The 16,990-nt window shown below is 36.0% G+C and overlaps 1 protein-coding gene across 1 annotated transcript in view; it reads left to right on the plus strand.

The window, feature by feature from the left end:
- The window catches only part of LOC141845011 (serine/threonine-protein kinase CTR1-like), a 28,335-nt gene extending 11,417 nt beyond the window's left edge, over window positions 1-16,918 (plus strand). The window contains exons 5-16 of the mRNA XM_074733013.1: window positions 1,550-1,758; window positions 2,658-3,032; window positions 3,171-3,211; window positions 7,990-8,058; window positions 13,406-13,506; window positions 13,624-13,708; window positions 13,929-14,027; window positions 15,342-15,410; window positions 15,502-15,633; window positions 16,093-16,187; window positions 16,285-16,492; window positions 16,633-16,918. Coding sequence (XP_074589114.1) covers window positions 1,550-1,758; window positions 2,658-3,032; window positions 3,171-3,211; window positions 7,990-8,058; window positions 13,406-13,506; window positions 13,624-13,708; window positions 13,929-14,027; window positions 15,342-15,410; window positions 15,502-15,633; window positions 16,093-16,187; window positions 16,285-16,393 — 1,384 coding nt within the window. The 3' untranslated portion in view covers window positions 16,394-16,492; window positions 16,633-16,918. The remainder of the gene's footprint in view (window positions 1-1,549; window positions 1,759-2,657; window positions 3,033-3,170; window positions 3,212-7,989; window positions 8,059-13,405; window positions 13,507-13,623; window positions 13,709-13,928; window positions 14,028-15,341; window positions 15,411-15,501; window positions 15,634-16,092; window positions 16,188-16,284; window positions 16,493-16,632) is intronic.
- Window positions 16,919-16,990: the final 72 nt, after the last annotated feature.

Below are 16,990 nucleotides of genomic sequence, written 5' to 3' on the forward strand. Positions count from 1 at the left end.
AGGAGTAAAGAGAGACTAAAATAAAATATTAGTCAATGTAATAAAAAAATAATATAGTCGATTTGAATATTATATTGCCTTGCATAGAGATTAAATAAATGGATAAAAATCATGTAGGACAAACACAACTTGATGATGATCATTTATGTTAAGAGTTAAGGTTAATTACCTCTAATAATCCCTTATCGCTGTATGTATATTATTCAATCATAATATTACATTTTAATCCTTGCAATATTGGTTATTCACACATAGATCCCTAATACTCAGCTAGCTTAAAGATATCATGCAAGCGTTGCTTGTTTTGATCTACTTGAACTTACAAATTTTTAAGAGCATAATAAATTCCACTAGCTGATTGAAGTAGACAAAGATTGGTCAATTTCTTTGAGTTGCACCTCTATTATAGAGTGATATTCTTTATGTGTTTTGTCCTCTTGTAGGATAGCATGCCAAAACTTATATGCGTGGTCGCTTGGTCGTCATAATATAACTTTACTAGCTTTTTAGAGATGTCCTAACTTGCTCACCAACTACTTAACCCAGATAAGCTCACATGTTGCTAAAGTCATAATCCTAGCTTCATCTTTGTACTCTCTGGCTACGTCAACTACTTCATGTTCTAGAAAATCAGATTGCTTCCCATGTGGTTGTAGTAACACTGTGGATCTTCTGTTTGTAGGAGGATCTATCTAGTTTGAAGGTGACTTTACTTTTAATATAGGAGATCTTTGCTCAAAACATTTTTTAGGTACAAAAGAATTCTTAAAGATGTGGCCATAATATAAAGTATCAAGGAATTGACTGAGTGTGCTCACTACAAATGAGGTCTAGTGTTATAACCATGAGGTGATTTAGTTTCCCAACTAGTCTTTTGTATCTTCTTGAATCAGTTAATGATTCTTTCTTTGCTAACATTAGTTTGACATTTAGATCCCTAGAAGTATCAGCTAACCTAGTCCCTAATATTCCATTCTTGAAGCATTTTCATTTGGAGATTTAAATCTCTCCACCCTAGGCGAGTCATCCCTACACCAAGAAAGTATAGGTCATGCAAATCGATCTTGGTATGGTATTGAAAGCATTTGTTTAGGATTTGGTATGAAAGCATCCGGCCATCTCAATCCACGCGCTCCAACACTTGGGCTTCAATTGAGAAGGTCCCTAACAATTTGTAATTTGGCATAATGGTAGTAGACTATAATCAATTTGTATTGCAAAAAATTAGAGGAGCCATGGGACTGTATGTAGCTAAATGGACTAATGTACCTTGTTCTGACTGTTATTTCTGATCCCTCTTTCTGTACTTCATGTTAATGTAATCAGTGTTTGTGTTTATACTTCTCTTTGAGGTAGCTATATCCAACTTTCCACAATCCTCTTTGCTGTGGTATCATTGTTTGTAGTACTTATACATGAGATAGCACACTGCATTCATGCTGCACAATTGTTTTGCGGACATCTGTATTCTTTAAGTGTTTAAATCTGTGGTATTTAGTGCTATTGTTTATTATCATTAGATTAATTGAATACTACATTATTTTATCAGGGAATACTTAGTTGATCTGATTAAGAACCCAGGAAATTTATGTGAACCTGATTCCTTGCTGAATGGGCCCTATTCTGTTTCAATTGCTTCACCTTTGCGCCCTCCAAAAGTCAAAACATCTGAGATAAATGTGAACTTCCGAACCTTGGCCAAACAATATTTTAAGGACTGTCAATCACTGAATCTTATCTTCAAAGATGCTTCAGCAGGTAACTCTTACAAATAATACACATTCATACTTCTGATATTGGTTCATTTTGTTTGTATTGGGGTACTGATTTCCTGTCCTGGATCTAATGGCATTATCATCACACAAGTCTTGTTAATAGTATGGGAATCAGATTTTGATGCTGCATCTTTTGGAAATTCTTCAACTCAAGAATTTGATATTTTTATGATGCTTGGGAGTTGCCATTATAGTATTAAACCTTCTCCAATATTATCTTTATTTCTTGATATGATGAGTCTTAATTTCTCTTTCTTTTTCCATTTTCAAGAAAAATTTCTTGCCAAGAATTTCCATTCATGCAAGGTCCATAAGGTCAATAATCATAAATATATTGTTGATGTAATTGCATCACTATGCACCCTTTCAAGTTGCACTTTATTCCTTTTATTGCATCATTGGATGCAGCATCCAAGTTACCATTATTTGACACCCAATTTTTATGTTTTGTGGTTCAATATTGCTCTATAGTTGCTATACTGCTACCAACTTGACTGGGACTCAAGCAAGTTCTATACTAACACCTTGGCATTCCTAATCCAATGTTTTATTTACAAGTAACAAAGATGATCACATTGATCTGCTTAATATACCTCAAATTCAACAGAAGTAAATGCTAAATATGAATGTCAAATTTTGAAAAGTACTATCACATCAATATCTTAAGCTACAAATGCAATGGTTGGTTATGTTTCCCCCTACTTTTATTGTTTTAATTGTATACTTATTTATATCGCCTAGATTATATGCTTAATATCCAGTGCTGATAAACATCACTTTTGTGTTGATTGTCACTGAAGCACTGTTTTTTCTTAACCTTAAATTCTTCTGATGCAATGGCACAATTGACTTCAACTAATTATGCATGTCCAATTATCAAAGGTACTTCTATTGCTGAAGGAGATGCTATTGATCCATCCTCCTCTAGGCCATCTGATGGTGGAACTGACCCATGTCAGCCTTATAAGGTTACTTGGCCAGATGGTAATATTGTGAATGCAAATAAAATGTTTAATCCTCTGAGGAATGCAAGAAACCCAGATCTTGTTGAACGAGAATTGGTACAACCGAAGCTTACAGCACAAGACACACTCCAAACTGTTGCTCCATGTGAGCCAAAGGCAGATAGGAAGGATTTTAAATTGATGGAGGATTCTAAACATATTGGAAATAGACCTAGCAATGATATAAGGCTTGCTGAAGATGATTTAAATATTCCATGGCGTGAACTGGTCCTGAAGGAGAGAATTGGTGCAGGTAAACCATGTGATTGTAGTTAGCTATATTATGAGATTAATTATATTTCATAGTTCAGATAATATTTGTTTATAGCATTCCAGATGCATCATTAATCTATAAGGGGTTTGTAAATTACTTGGTTTCTTATTTTTCCAGGTTCATTTGGAACAGTTCATCGTGCTGAATGGCATGGTTCAGTATGTTCTATTTCTCATCCCTCTTATTTCTGTAACTGTTGGACATATTAGGTACAAATAACTCTTATATTTTTACCTTGTCTAGTTTCCCAGATCATAGATTTGTAACTATTTTGATTCTATAAGCACCCGGATCGTAGTCCTATTTGATAATGATACATCAAAGTTTTATTTTAACTAGGTATTAGAGTTTATCCTATTACAATGACTTTCACAAGGCTGCCTCTTGTCTTTGTTGAAAAGAAAACGACTTTCTTGCCTCCTAAGGTCTAGTCGACATTGCTTCCCTCTCCTCTAAGATACCTTCCTCCCCTTCCAAACTAGGTCAAGCTCTAGCCCTCGCTGAATATGTCCAGACATTCTCTTCCCCCTCCCTTACAGATTAAGTTCAATCATTAGACTTTTCTAGTAAATCCAAACTTATTTCTCTTTCATGTACAACTCAATCTTAATCCTATGTGCATCATGATTTGAAATCTCATATGTGCCAGGCGAAACGGTTGGAACATATTGTTCCAAAATGTTAATGAAACTCAATACTATTCGATTGAGATAGTGTCTCTTGTGCCGTTATATTAATCATGTCGATGAGTATCTTTATATGCTAACACTTGACCCCCTTTGACATGCTAAAACTCAGGTCAAGAGCAAGTGAGATAATGTTTTTTTTTTTTAGTTTGTCTCCATACAAGATAATCTTAAAATCATATCATTTTAGATGGAAATGGAAGTTTGAACTTAAGTATATACATTTATGTTTTCTTCTTCATCTTCTTCCTCCTTTCACCTCCAATTTGCCACCAATACCATATATTGGAACATCGTCATGATACCCAAACAATATTGTTCTAGTAAAAAATTGAAACACCAACACGGATCAACATTTTGAACCTTGATCTGCATTCTATGCTTCTTAACAAATTACAAACATTGTTTTCGTTATCTTCTCATCCATGATGACATCCTTCTCCACCAACCCTCTTAACACCAATAGTGCTATAGGAACCAACTCAGTGGTTTTAACTGTCTCCTTTGGGTTGAGACAATTGAAGTTCTTGTAGGCTCTTATGGAAGGATAGCTATCTCATGTCTCCACCACAAGATGAGAAAAATGCGACCTTTTTAGTATGATGGAGCATGGACCTTATTGTCTGTGCATGATTTCTCGACAGTATAGAACCAAAAGTAGCCTCATCCATGATGTATTTCTCTAAAGAGATAATCAAATAATTTTCAGCATATGTACTCGCACGATCAAAATGTCTTCTGCATATATCAGGAACAGGATCATATTTTTAATTTATAACAAGATGATTGTTCAGTACAATTAATCAATGCCACTATACCATCCTTGTTAAACTCCTTGGCTTGAGTCCTTCATGCAACCTTAGCATGCCTCACCATCCCTTCACCTAAAACTGTGACTTATGCTGCTGGACGAGATCGTGAAGGTGGAGGACAAGGTCATGGACTCATTCAAGGTGCGAGGACCTTCCTTTGCTCAGTTTGGAAGGTTGGGTGTGTGGCTCCTCCTATCTTTTGTGTGGGACTCTCTTTCTTCCTCTTTGTGATGCTTATAGGTTATGGAGTTGCAATGGTTTGAAGAGACAATGTGCAAGATGTGGATTCTCTATTGGGAAAGTGCGCTAGCTTTTCCTTGATGCCACGAAGTGACAGTCAAAAGTTACAGATAACTGTGCATACTCATGGGTCCATATGGGCTTAGGATTAGGACATGTTACTTTTAACTTCTACGGTGGTTCCTCATCAAGGTCGCAACCTCATTGACATCAACATATCGCTTCTATCCTTTGCCCTATGGCGTTTACATGCATTCATAGTTCAACTCATCGCTTGTTGCTCAGCTCGCCTTCATGACATCATGATCTCATCAATCCTTGCCCACCACCATATGCCGCTTGCCTCATTGAATATCCACGAGTAATGATGTTAGGCTAGGATATTGGTGATTGGATCATGTTTCTCCTATCACAAATTAGATACTTTAAAAAATAAACAAATTTTTTTAGAATTTTGACATTTTCTTACTGATTAATGAGTCAATTGGCCATATTGTATTTCCAAGTGTTCTGAGCTTTATTTCATCTTATCTTTCTTTCTATATTTTGTCACTACTTTGTATTCATGCTAAACTTCTTAGTGTTTAGCTTATTGACCTCACCTGAATTATTGTTTACCTATGTCAATGTAGGCCAATACAAAAGTCTATGAAGTGTCATCAAGAAGCAATGTAATAATGCACCACTATATTAAAGAGGCCCCATAGAATTGCATGCTTTGAAGAAGCATGAACATCATAATAATGAAACTTTCTTCAAGTTTGATCTGCCATCGATAGAATGCTCACTTTGATCCTTCACTTCTGTTGGAAGCAATTTAGAAAAGCAATTTAGTAATGCGGAATAACAATAAACAAAGTGTGTAACACACAAGGAATAAAATCTCGAACTGTTTCATCCGATACGAACGAAACATTTCGTTTCGCCCGCGAACCAAAACTGACACAGTCACGCCTCCTGTGTCGATGCACCCGATGCCTCATGGAGGAGTCATTTGGTCCTTGCCACATGTTCGGAAGGGTTCTTGCTGCTATGCGACTCATCCGGAGGCATCGCAGGGCTCGTGTGACGCCTTCGGAAGTGTCGCTAGGCTCGTAGGACAACTCTAGAGGCGTCGTCGAGCTCGTGAGACACCTCCGGAGGCGTCGTCGGGCTTGCAGGACGCCTCCGGAGGTGTCACTAGGCTCATGTGGCGGCGCTGAGGCGTCGCACGGTGTTGCACGAGCGCGAACGGACGATGAACTTTGGTTTAATTAAATTAATAATCTTAATCAACTCTCAGTTATAGTTAAGGTAATTTAAATAGGCTTTATTAAAACCTAATAAAATTATCCCATTAATTTAATATAATAATTTTAAAATTATTATATTAAAATAAAATAAAATAAGATTTTATAAATTATAATTATAAGTTATTTAAAAAAAATTATTTAAAAAATATATATAATTTCTAATTAATAATTAATTGCTATATAAATTATAATTATATAAATTGTTAATCAACTAATATAATTATAATATAAAATTTTATTTTTAATTATTTTTTATTAAAATATTAAAACTTTTAATTTCGTAATAAGAATTTATTCAAAATCAAACTTTAAATTATTTTTATAAATAAAAATAAATTAAAATTTCTAAAAAATATGAAATAATTCTAAAAATTTATAAATAATTTTAAAATTTTGTAAATAATTCTAAAAATTTTAATTATTAAAAAAATTAAAAAATATATCACAAGTCAACTAGAAAACCGACGACTCTCTAATCAATCAACTACTTAGTCAACTGCACCAATCGATTTCACTCGGAATCAAAATATTTTGTTCACTCAAAATCTATATCCAAGTCGACTATGATGCTCCAGTTGACTAGAACTAAGATCGACCATTATATATACAATCTCACTTCATTTGGCTTAATACCTATCATCCCACTAAGTGGTATCAATTATATGTATCCTTCTACGTTATTAGAATAGATCTCTTACTTTATAAGTATCGAAATTATGTCGGCACGGAACGATACAATATCATAACCGTATTGTTTCGGTCTAGGCCAAAATCTCGGCATGGGTCGAGATTTTAAACTTTGGTAACACATACTAATTATCAACATCAGGCTATTTTTGTACCAATTATTTAGGATCGGTTACATGAATATTATTGCTTCATTGAGCTCTATGCAATAGGGTTCTATGCGATGATATATTGCTAATGATACAGTCACTTAAATTATTTTTATTATGATGATTAATAATTCGTTTGTCTCTCTAGCTTTTACATCTTCTATTCTAAGATTCATAATATGATGCGGATCAAGCTTTTATTTGAAGATTCCTGGTTTACAAGCAATTATTGTATATGCACTGTAATAATCAAATGATCATTTATATTGCAAGCAATGTAGGGTTTCATGAGCACGCTAACGACATTGAAGTAGACTATCACTTTATTGTAGATGTAGTTTTGTCAAAGATGATTAACACAGTAAAGTTTCTCTTAAGACTAGATTGCCAGTATTTTTATTATACTGCATAGTGCTACTCGTATGTTTTATTCAAAATGTTCAAGACATCATAGATATTTAGATTTAAGCTTAGGGTGGTGTTAGGGCATCCACGTTGGTTTGAATGTTAATATATGACACCTCTTAAAAAAGCATGTCACATACTCATTATATTAACACTTCCCTTACATTAACACACATCCACACCTATTTTAACATTAATACTCATTATTTGTGCACTGTGCACTCATTCATCTTTATTCTTTATATGTTCATTAACAATGTTCAAAAAATTGAACGTCGTTAATGTGCGGGTGTTGTAACACCCATTCACATTGATTGTAATATCATTTTGGGTGTTATAACACCCACACATTAACACCAATCCAGATGCCCTTAGAAATACTGAGCTTGGTCTCATGTTATTTTCACTATTTATCGATAGGTTTGGGCTCTATATAAATCAGAGTGTTGATCTCATATTCTCATTATTGAAAACCCTAATCTTTGTCTTGAGTCAAATAAGCAATTGTGGACCTATAAGCTTATCATGGCATATAGTTTGCTACTTACGTTTTTTTTAAAATTCAATTTGTATAGACCATGCTACATTTAAATTCTGAAGCCATTTTGCTAGACAGAAGTTTTACGCACGGCACAACCTTTGAAAACTGTTTTTTTTACCTGCAGGAAGTTGCTGTCAAGATTCTTATGGATCAAGATTTCCATCCTGGGCGCTTAAAGGAGTTCCTAAGAGAGGTATTTTAAGTGAATAATTCAGCTGTAGTTGCGTTGGATAATCTTGTGCCTTTTCTTAGTATCTTTCAAATTCATATATATAATTACTGATTGCTAGAAATTGGGTAAAAGTGCCACTATTAGCCAAATTAAACAATATTTCTGTCATTTTGGTGATTTTTGGTCCATCGTACTGCCATATATGCACTCAACTGAAACATAATTTAGTTGGAAGAAGTCATCAGGATCAGGCGATGATTTCTTCTATGGTAACATGCTTAGTGTGGAAATGAATTTTTTTCTCAATTGCTCTCTTGGTTTTGTCGTTAGTGTTGGGGTTGAAGATAGTCATAAATCAAAGTATTTTGCACATGCATGTGCTGCAATTTTTTAAACTCTCACAAAATCACAACCTCTCAAATTCCAGTTGGACTATTCTAGTTCCATGTCTAACTGAAATTAGTCTTTGTACTTATCAGTAGTCTCTGTCATAATTCTTATGCTTGTTATAAATATCAAGAAACGAATCTTGATGAAAAGGACTATGTTTTCAAGGCAAACAACCCACAATCTATCGACCAATCTGTAATCTACTTAATAAAGAATGGTCGAAGCCCACATAAATACATCCCATTTAGATGGGCGAATGACTGACCTTGTAAAGAATGACAGAAGCCCACATAATGCATGAATGGATCCAAGGGAGAGTCGAGGCTCAACAATACAAGTATATCACCACTTGTTTATTTGGATATAAGTAGTTACACATTAATTTCTTCAAATTTCACAGTTTCATGTTATCTCTAAGTATCATGTTGCACTCTCATATCTTTTTAATTACTCTAATTACACAATATATTATTATTCAATATTCCATATGGAAAGGTTAAAAAATATTAAACGATATAAATATAGGGATCAACAAAATTGAAAGATAAGTAGCAATAGATAGAGGAAGAGTAGCTTTTGAAAACAATTCCTCCTGTGTGAATCACCCAAATATATACCCAAGTATGGCAAAATAAAATCATGTGAAGCAAAAAAAAAATTTTAGTTCTCTTGTTTAACCTCGCAACATTTTTATGGATTTCACATTTCATAATTAAGCAGCACATTTGATAATCCCTTTTGAAAATATTATCATAGTTATCTTATATCATCATTGTCATATAATTATCATGCAAGATAAATTTAAAGAAACAAGTAGAAAACATCCATCCACTTAAACAAGAACTCATATGCTACCAACTTGTCCCAAGAAAACTTTAAGCTCCTTTGATTGATGGATCTACAAGGATACACCAAAGAACACAAATTACTCAATCGAAACACAATATCTACAGTTAAAAGGAAAGAATAAGCTACAAACACTGCAATGTATTAGGTTACAACAATGCCAACGCTCAAAGAGAATAATATGCATTCATAATGCAGCACAAAGAGCAAAACACTAGTAATCCCCAAACTAAAATAAGATGCACAAAATGCCATCCTGATGGACAATAAATAATGGTACTAAGCAAGGATGCCAATCTTTTACCTCTACATGGTAGCAGACCATGAACAACTGAGAGAGGTTGAGAATGCCTGCTGTTGTCTGGATCAAGCAATAGGGGTTTTACTGTGAATTTATAATATAAAAAGGGTTTGAGGGAGTAGAACTCACCAACAACTTAATGATGATTTCTGTTGGCAAAGCATACAAACCCCAATAGGAAAAAAGGGGCAGGGGTGTTGTAATTGTGTCCTCGTACCAATCAAAATCTAAAGAAGAGGCTGACTGCAACACTGTGATTAGCAAACTAATGACTAGAAGAAAAAATCATTGAGGGGAGGAGGTCACAAACAACAAAAGAGAGAGGGATCTCAAAGAAAAATCCACAACCTGGAGTGATAGGTGTTGCCGGAGAAAGATTGCACATGAAAGGGGAATCCCTAGGAAGGACATGGCTTGCGAAAACTTGGTGATGCACAACTAAGGTTTGGGTGGAAGCAAGAGGGCTTGGGGTTATATGGCTCAACATTAAGGTGGCAGCGCTGTGGAATGAGGAGTCCTGTGGAGAGAGGAGACTCCATCTGCATTTGCACAGAGTCATGAGGTTGCTCAGTTGCGATCTGAGCTGCCACGAAAGAAATTCTAAAGAGGGTTCGCAATCACGGTTCTAGGTGTTGTCTTTTCACAAGAAAGGAGGGGAGGGTGCTATTGCGACTTAAACGAGAGAGCGTGTGTGGAGGACAAGGTCATGATACTGGGTGTCATGATTTCATGAAAAGAGAAGGGTGTGTGCTCATACGAGACCATACTGGTGGCACAGATGGGAACTAAAGAAAAGAAAATAAGAAAAAGAGAAATAATACAACAATCGCAACTTCAAATTAGAGGAATTATTAATACTCCCCAATAGGAGCTTCAATAATGGAACTATAATCAAGGTGAGTGTGAGTTAATGGACCCTTGTAGGAAGTAGCATTTGACCAGGCCACATGATTTGTGTGAAGGATGGATAGTTATGAAGATAGTTAGATGCATCATTACGTAGCCATAGCCAGGTTTCACACAGTAGGAACACTTAGGCTTGCTTTGTCCACTAACACAACACAATCATCATGACCTTGTTGATAGACTCCTAGATCTCCATGGTGAATCCCATAAATGACAACAAAAATGCTAAAGCGGATCAGTTGACCATAGGATCAAGGGATAGTAAGACTAATGTACAAGCTTGCAGTATCCGAATGTACATGTCTAATAGTGGTCGAGTGGAACCGTCTTCCAAGATTTGAATCTTCACCGACTCTAAGGAAGAACAGTGTAAAGGAACATGATAATGAGGAGCTTGTTCAAGCGATCTTGCATGACTATTACATTTTAAGTGATTTGAAAGATGTTTCTGAGTTTAGTTGCAAAATGTAGGACTGAATGGCTGGCTATGGGAGGTGATTAGCTAGTAATTTTATTATTATTATTTTTAATACTTTGGCTTGATAGTCAACTATTCTTTTTTTTGATAAGTAAAATAATTTTATAGCTCGAACCAAGAGTATGAGAATTGGCCATTAGGAGTGATTTATGTTTGACAAAGAGTACACTCTCAAGGACTGATATACATAACTTTACACATTCCTGAAAACCCTCTCAAAATCTAACTGTTCCTCACTAAAGAAACTTTTATTTCTAGCTCTTCATACATGGTGTACCATAGAAGACAAGGCAAGATGACGAAGCCTTTGTCAACATTCTATTCCTACGATAATATCTCCCAAAGACCCTTATCATCCGTCGGTATGTGGACATCTCCTGTCCCATTTGCAGTCAATCTTTAATCCTCCTCCATAACTTCGCTATAGGGGGGCACCTGAAGAATATATGCTCCCGTGACTTTAACACTTGTCGATAGAAGGTGCACTGCTGATCTTCCAGGTACTCCTGTCTGTCTCTCGTGGGTAAGCTGCCTTAGTGCCAACATCCAGAGGGTACTGCATGACTCGGTTGTACATTTGTCTTCCACACTGTCTGGGCCCATGACTTCTTAGGACTAGGATGCCTAAGTAAGTCATATGCCCATCCCGAGCAAACCATTCTGCTAGCTTCTGTCTAGCAATCTCCGATGACCCAACAACTGATAGTATGAGATCCCTTGTATGCAGCAACTGCTTAACCAGAGGGAATATGTGTGGGCTGCCTCCTAGGTCCATAAATTCACATGCTTCAGATAAGTGTGATGGACCCACTTTATCTAAAGTGTATCTTCCTTAGCCTGTATCCTCCAAAGTACTTTAGCCAAGAGGGCTAAATTCCAAGCTCGCAAGTCTTTGAATCCCAAACCTCCTTTATCCTTTGGTCTGCATATATCCGTCCATGATACTGGAGGATGTTTAGATGTTTACATAAAAGACCTGAAAATACTGTAAATGCGATCAATGATGGCGAGGGGCAAAGGAAGGATGGATATCTAGAAGCACTCAACCCCCTGTAAGACTGATGTGATCAGCCGTGTCTTGTTGGCATATGACAGTCTTTTTTAGCCAAGCATTGATCCTGCGAACCAGAGAGTCAAGTAGGGGGCTATAATCAATAAGTTGGAGGCGCATCGCCGCTAGTGGATCCCTAAATATCGGAAAGGCATGATCCCCTCCTGAAAACCTGTGATGGTAAGAATTTGCTAGCATGCTGAATCCGCAACACTAGCTAGGAAAATATTTGACTTCAGTCTATTAACTTGAAGTCCAGTTGTTGCACCAAAAACTGATAAATAAGTAGTCAGTGCACCTACGAATGTTACATCACCTCGGCTGAAAAGGAGAAAATCATCTGCATAGGCGAAATGTGCTAAATGTAGATGATCACACTAAGGGTGAAAACTAAAGTCTGGTCTTGTGGTGCACCGTTGTAGCTGTCTCTCAAAAATCTCAACACATGCCGAAAAGATAAGACGATAATGAGTCTCCTTGTCTCAAACCTCTGGCCCCTCTGAAGTGCCCAAAAGTCCCTCCATTGATAGCCAAAGAGAAGGATGTGGTGGTCACACATTCCATGATCCATGCTACAAACGGCATAGGAAAGTTCAGTTCCAACATAGCTTCTCACATAAAGCCTCAATTGACTGAATCAAAGGTCCTCTGGAGGTCAATCTTCATGATATATCGAGGTGATATCCTCTTTTTGTTATACTTCCTAGAAAACTCCTGAGCTAAATGGATGTTGTCAGTGATGAGCATGCCCTGCACAAAAGCCACTGGTGAAGAAGTTGACCCACAACTTTTGACATCTTGGTTGCCAATACCTTAGAGATAACCTTATAGAATACGATATAGGTTGATAATCTGATACTTGACTAGCATGAGCCGATTTGGGAACAAGTTCTGATTATAGCCCCCAGCTGACTCAAGTTCTAATTAACTATTCTTGTTAATATAATCATGTGTCTTCTATAATATGTTGTTCCGCCAAATAACTTAACTTAGCTAAAACACAAAAATAATTTAGAAACCTATAAAATTAGGTTAATCAGTGAGGTTGGTTGGATTTGACACCAGAGTCTTCACTGAGTTTGACTGATCTGGATTTATCTAAGTTTATAGTTTAATGTGGACTGAATTAGGGAGTGATTCAGTCACATTGGCCTAACCAATTCATTTTTTTCAAAATATCTAATGCACCCATCGGAAACCTCAGATTGTGATATTACACATAGAATGCCAATTTTTGAAATAGAAATTGCAAAGATGAGTAAATTATCTACATTCCGTGAATTATCTGCATTTTCTGAAAGATGCTGCTGATTTGGAGGAAGATATTTTCCTTTTTCTGTATGTGTGCACAAGCCCTGTCATGAAAGCTTTGTCATCTTGTTGCCTTTGTCATTAGGTTGCTATAATGAAAAGCCTACGACATCCTAATATCGTTCTGTTTATGGGTGCTGTTACTGAACCACCTAATCTATCCATTGTCACTGAATATTTGTCAAGGTATGCTATCTTTCTTAAATTTTCTTCTTTTTCCAGAGCATGTCTATTTACAAAAGCATACCCACTATAGTCCATACTCAATATGGTTGATCTATGGTAGATTTTGTGTTATTGCAGAGGAAGTTTGTATAGACTTTTACATAAAAATGGCACAAAGGAAACTATAGAAGAGAGGCGCAGATTAAGCATGGCACTTGATGTGGTACATATTTAATGTTTTTCTAGTCCACCTGACATGATTCTATTAGTTACAGTTTATGGACTGCATTTTCTAAATGTTAAAGTGCCTTTCTACACAAGACGGAAACTTATTATCTTACAAAGACCAAGATCACTTCTACTTCAGTGTCTTCTTATATAGCAACTTTTCATAATCCTTTAGGCTGCATAGTTTTACTAGTAAAAACTAATTTCTTCTGCAGGCAAAGGGAATGAATTATCTTCACAAACGTAATCCTCCAATTGTGCATCGAGATTTGAAGTCTCCAAATCTTCTTGTTGATAAGAAATATACTGTGAAAGTAAGACTCCTAGTCATGATATCCCTTGTACCTGGTACTCTTTCTGCACAATAGTGTCTTACTGCCTTCCAGTTAAAGTCTGACTCTGCCCATTTTGCTGTTCGCACGGTATAGGCTCATTCAAGTTTATATATGTGATTGTTAGTCTCCTATAAATATTGATACTCTTAATTAGCAACTGCTAATGAATTTATTGTTGTTTGCTAGTCCATAAAGCCTCCATGTATGATTTGAGTAAGTTGTGTTACTTTTGTGTCTTGCTATGCATTTGTTGCTAAATGAGAATCTCTAACAAGGTCAATTTTGACATTGTTATCTATGATACATATGCTCAACAATTTATGTTATAAATCAAACACACCAACATGGTATCGTATCTTTGCTTATTGTTCAACTTCTTGCAGCTCAAATTTTAGGTTAAAGATGGACCTAAATGCAGAAGAAAAGTTTGCTGTTTGGATAATTTGGTATAGATTGTGCTGAATAGTAGTATGAGGAAAATAGTGCTTCAGATGAAGCATCAGTTTTTTGGCTAGGTCATACTATTGCAACATGTGATGCACTCCTGTTGAGGAAACTGATTACTAAGTTATGCATCTATATCTGATGTGTTAAGCATCCATGGCTGAATGGTTGAACTGCCCAACTCATACTTGGTAAATTCCTAAGTCCAATTCCTGCTGGATGCACACCAATGGAAACGATTAATAAGTTTATTGGAATTGGCTCTATATCATCCACGGATTCTTCTCTTGATGAATAAATGTATCAATGTTCCATTAACTACTGGAACAAGTGGATAGGCAGGTTTTCCCCAAGGAGCTACAAAAAGCATCACAGTTCGATGAAATTAATCTGTTGTCAAAATATCGATGAATCAAACAAATGTTTTTTTCTTGAAAAACTGTCAGAGAAGAAAAAATGAACATGTAAAGGGATAATGTTTATTTCAGTACAAACTTTTATAAGGCATCAATAAAAAATATCTGCACAAATGGATGCATAATCTTTAAATGTCCTATTCATGGTACTTGAATATGCATAACCTGGCTGTTTAGCATTTACAAAAAGTAGTGGACAACTATAACTTTGCCAGATACAATGCTTTTACCACATGCTTTGATTCTTTTGGAGTACGTATATTTAACTTCCATTTATATTTATTACAGTTGTGTGAATGCATTCATCTTGCAAAGTTTAGGTTCATTTTACTTTATCATGCTTCTATGCACTGTTGTCAATGATTTTTGTCACTAACCAAAAGACTGATTAATATCAACCGCAACCTCAGTAAATTGTTCTGTTGAACTCCAGGTCTGTGATTTTGGTCTGTCTAGACTGAAGGCAAACACATTTCTCTCATCCAAATCTCTTGCAGGAACAGTAAGTTGCTTGCTTAGTTCGACTCATTACACTGGATTTGTTTTATGCTCTATATTACTGATAACTTTTGGTTATATTATTTTCACATTAGCCTGAGTGGATGGCGCCTGAAGTACTTCGGGACGAACCATCAAATGAGAAATCAGATATTTACAGCTATGGTGTGATTTTATGGGAGCTTATGACATTGCAACAACCATGGAGTAACTTAAATCCTGCTCAGGTTAGTAGTTTATTCCATCAAGGATAGTGATTGTTACTTTGTAATACTTGTTCTATGCTAACTGAAATCATATCACCCTTGGCGATGGTTTACTTAGCTTCCCAGGATTAGTAGATAGGTATGATTATGAACATTTAAGTGATTTCAAGTTTGAGAGGTCTGTTGAAAAATCTCAGTTTGTTACTTACATATACGTGTTACTTTTTTTTGACATTAGTCATTTTGTTAACCCTCTGCTTGTTACTTCATTTGTGTGTCTTCCGAATTCCTACTTATCATCAACAACGTTATGGTTGTTTAGATTTGTTGCAAAACCACATCTTGTTTATTTTAGCTACAAATAAAAGTTACTTCCAGATAGAAAAGGATGCTCAAATACTTAATCTGTCTGTGACAGTGCTGGGTCCCATTAATTGATATCTTTTCCTTTATAAGAAAATACAAGCTGTGCCCTTGCAGGTGGTTGCTGCAGTTGGCTTCAAGGGAAGAAGGCCTGAGATCCCAAGTGGTGTAAATAGACATGTGGCTGCCATAATTGAGTCCTGTTGGGCCAGGTATGGATATCTATTGCCTGATGCAGGCGTGGTTCTTAACATGCTTCTTCACTCTTGCTTCCGCACACACTAACTTAAATCACATGTTGAGCTTCAGCGAGCCATGGAAAAGGCCTTCTTTTTCTAGTATCATGGAATCCTTGAGGCCTCTAATCAAGACTTCGTCACCTCAACCATTACATTCTGATATGTCTAGTATCCAGTAGCCATCTGATTGCATATTCCTAAGAGAGATGTGTATTGTAGCTGTTCTACTTGTTAAAAAGGGTGGGCTCCCCTTCATTTTTTGCCTGCCAGAGGATCAGGTGCTTTTCAATTTCCACAGTAATGTTCTTGTATCTCCATATTTTGCCTAGAAAAAAATCTCCACGTTTTTCTACAAAAAAACATCTGTCTTGCAGTAGCACGTTGTTTAACAGATCGTATTGATTTGGTTTGTTTGCAGTGCCAATGAAGCTGCTGCCAGTTTTATTGCATCACTGTCTACAAGATCGATCTAATCAGCTATAGATATTTTCTCAGTAAATTTAAGTTCCATTCGCGTTTATATGTATATTTTGTTTAACCTAGGTGCATTATATTTTTATCCGAGCTTACATTGAAAAAGAGCTTACATGGAAAGAGCACAAGCCTCTTGAGGTTGTGTTGCAATTTCAGAGTGATATCAGCATGGAACTTGTATATTGCTTGCCTTTCACCATCAGTTATCTAATCATATGTGCTTGCATCTACATTCTGAAGGTCGACCTTTGAGTTTACATAAGTTGTATTTCGGATTTATTCGATAGACGAATTAGGAGGAA

The sequence above is a fragment of the Curcuma longa genome, chromosome 14, assembly GCF_044706935.1.
Source record: "Curcuma longa cultivar G26 ecotype Majalengka, Jawa Barat chromosome 14, ITB_CL_G26_1.1, whole genome shotgun sequence".
NCBI classification, from domain to species: domain Eukaryota; kingdom Viridiplantae; phylum Streptophyta; class Magnoliopsida; order Zingiberales; family Zingiberaceae; genus Curcuma; species Curcuma longa.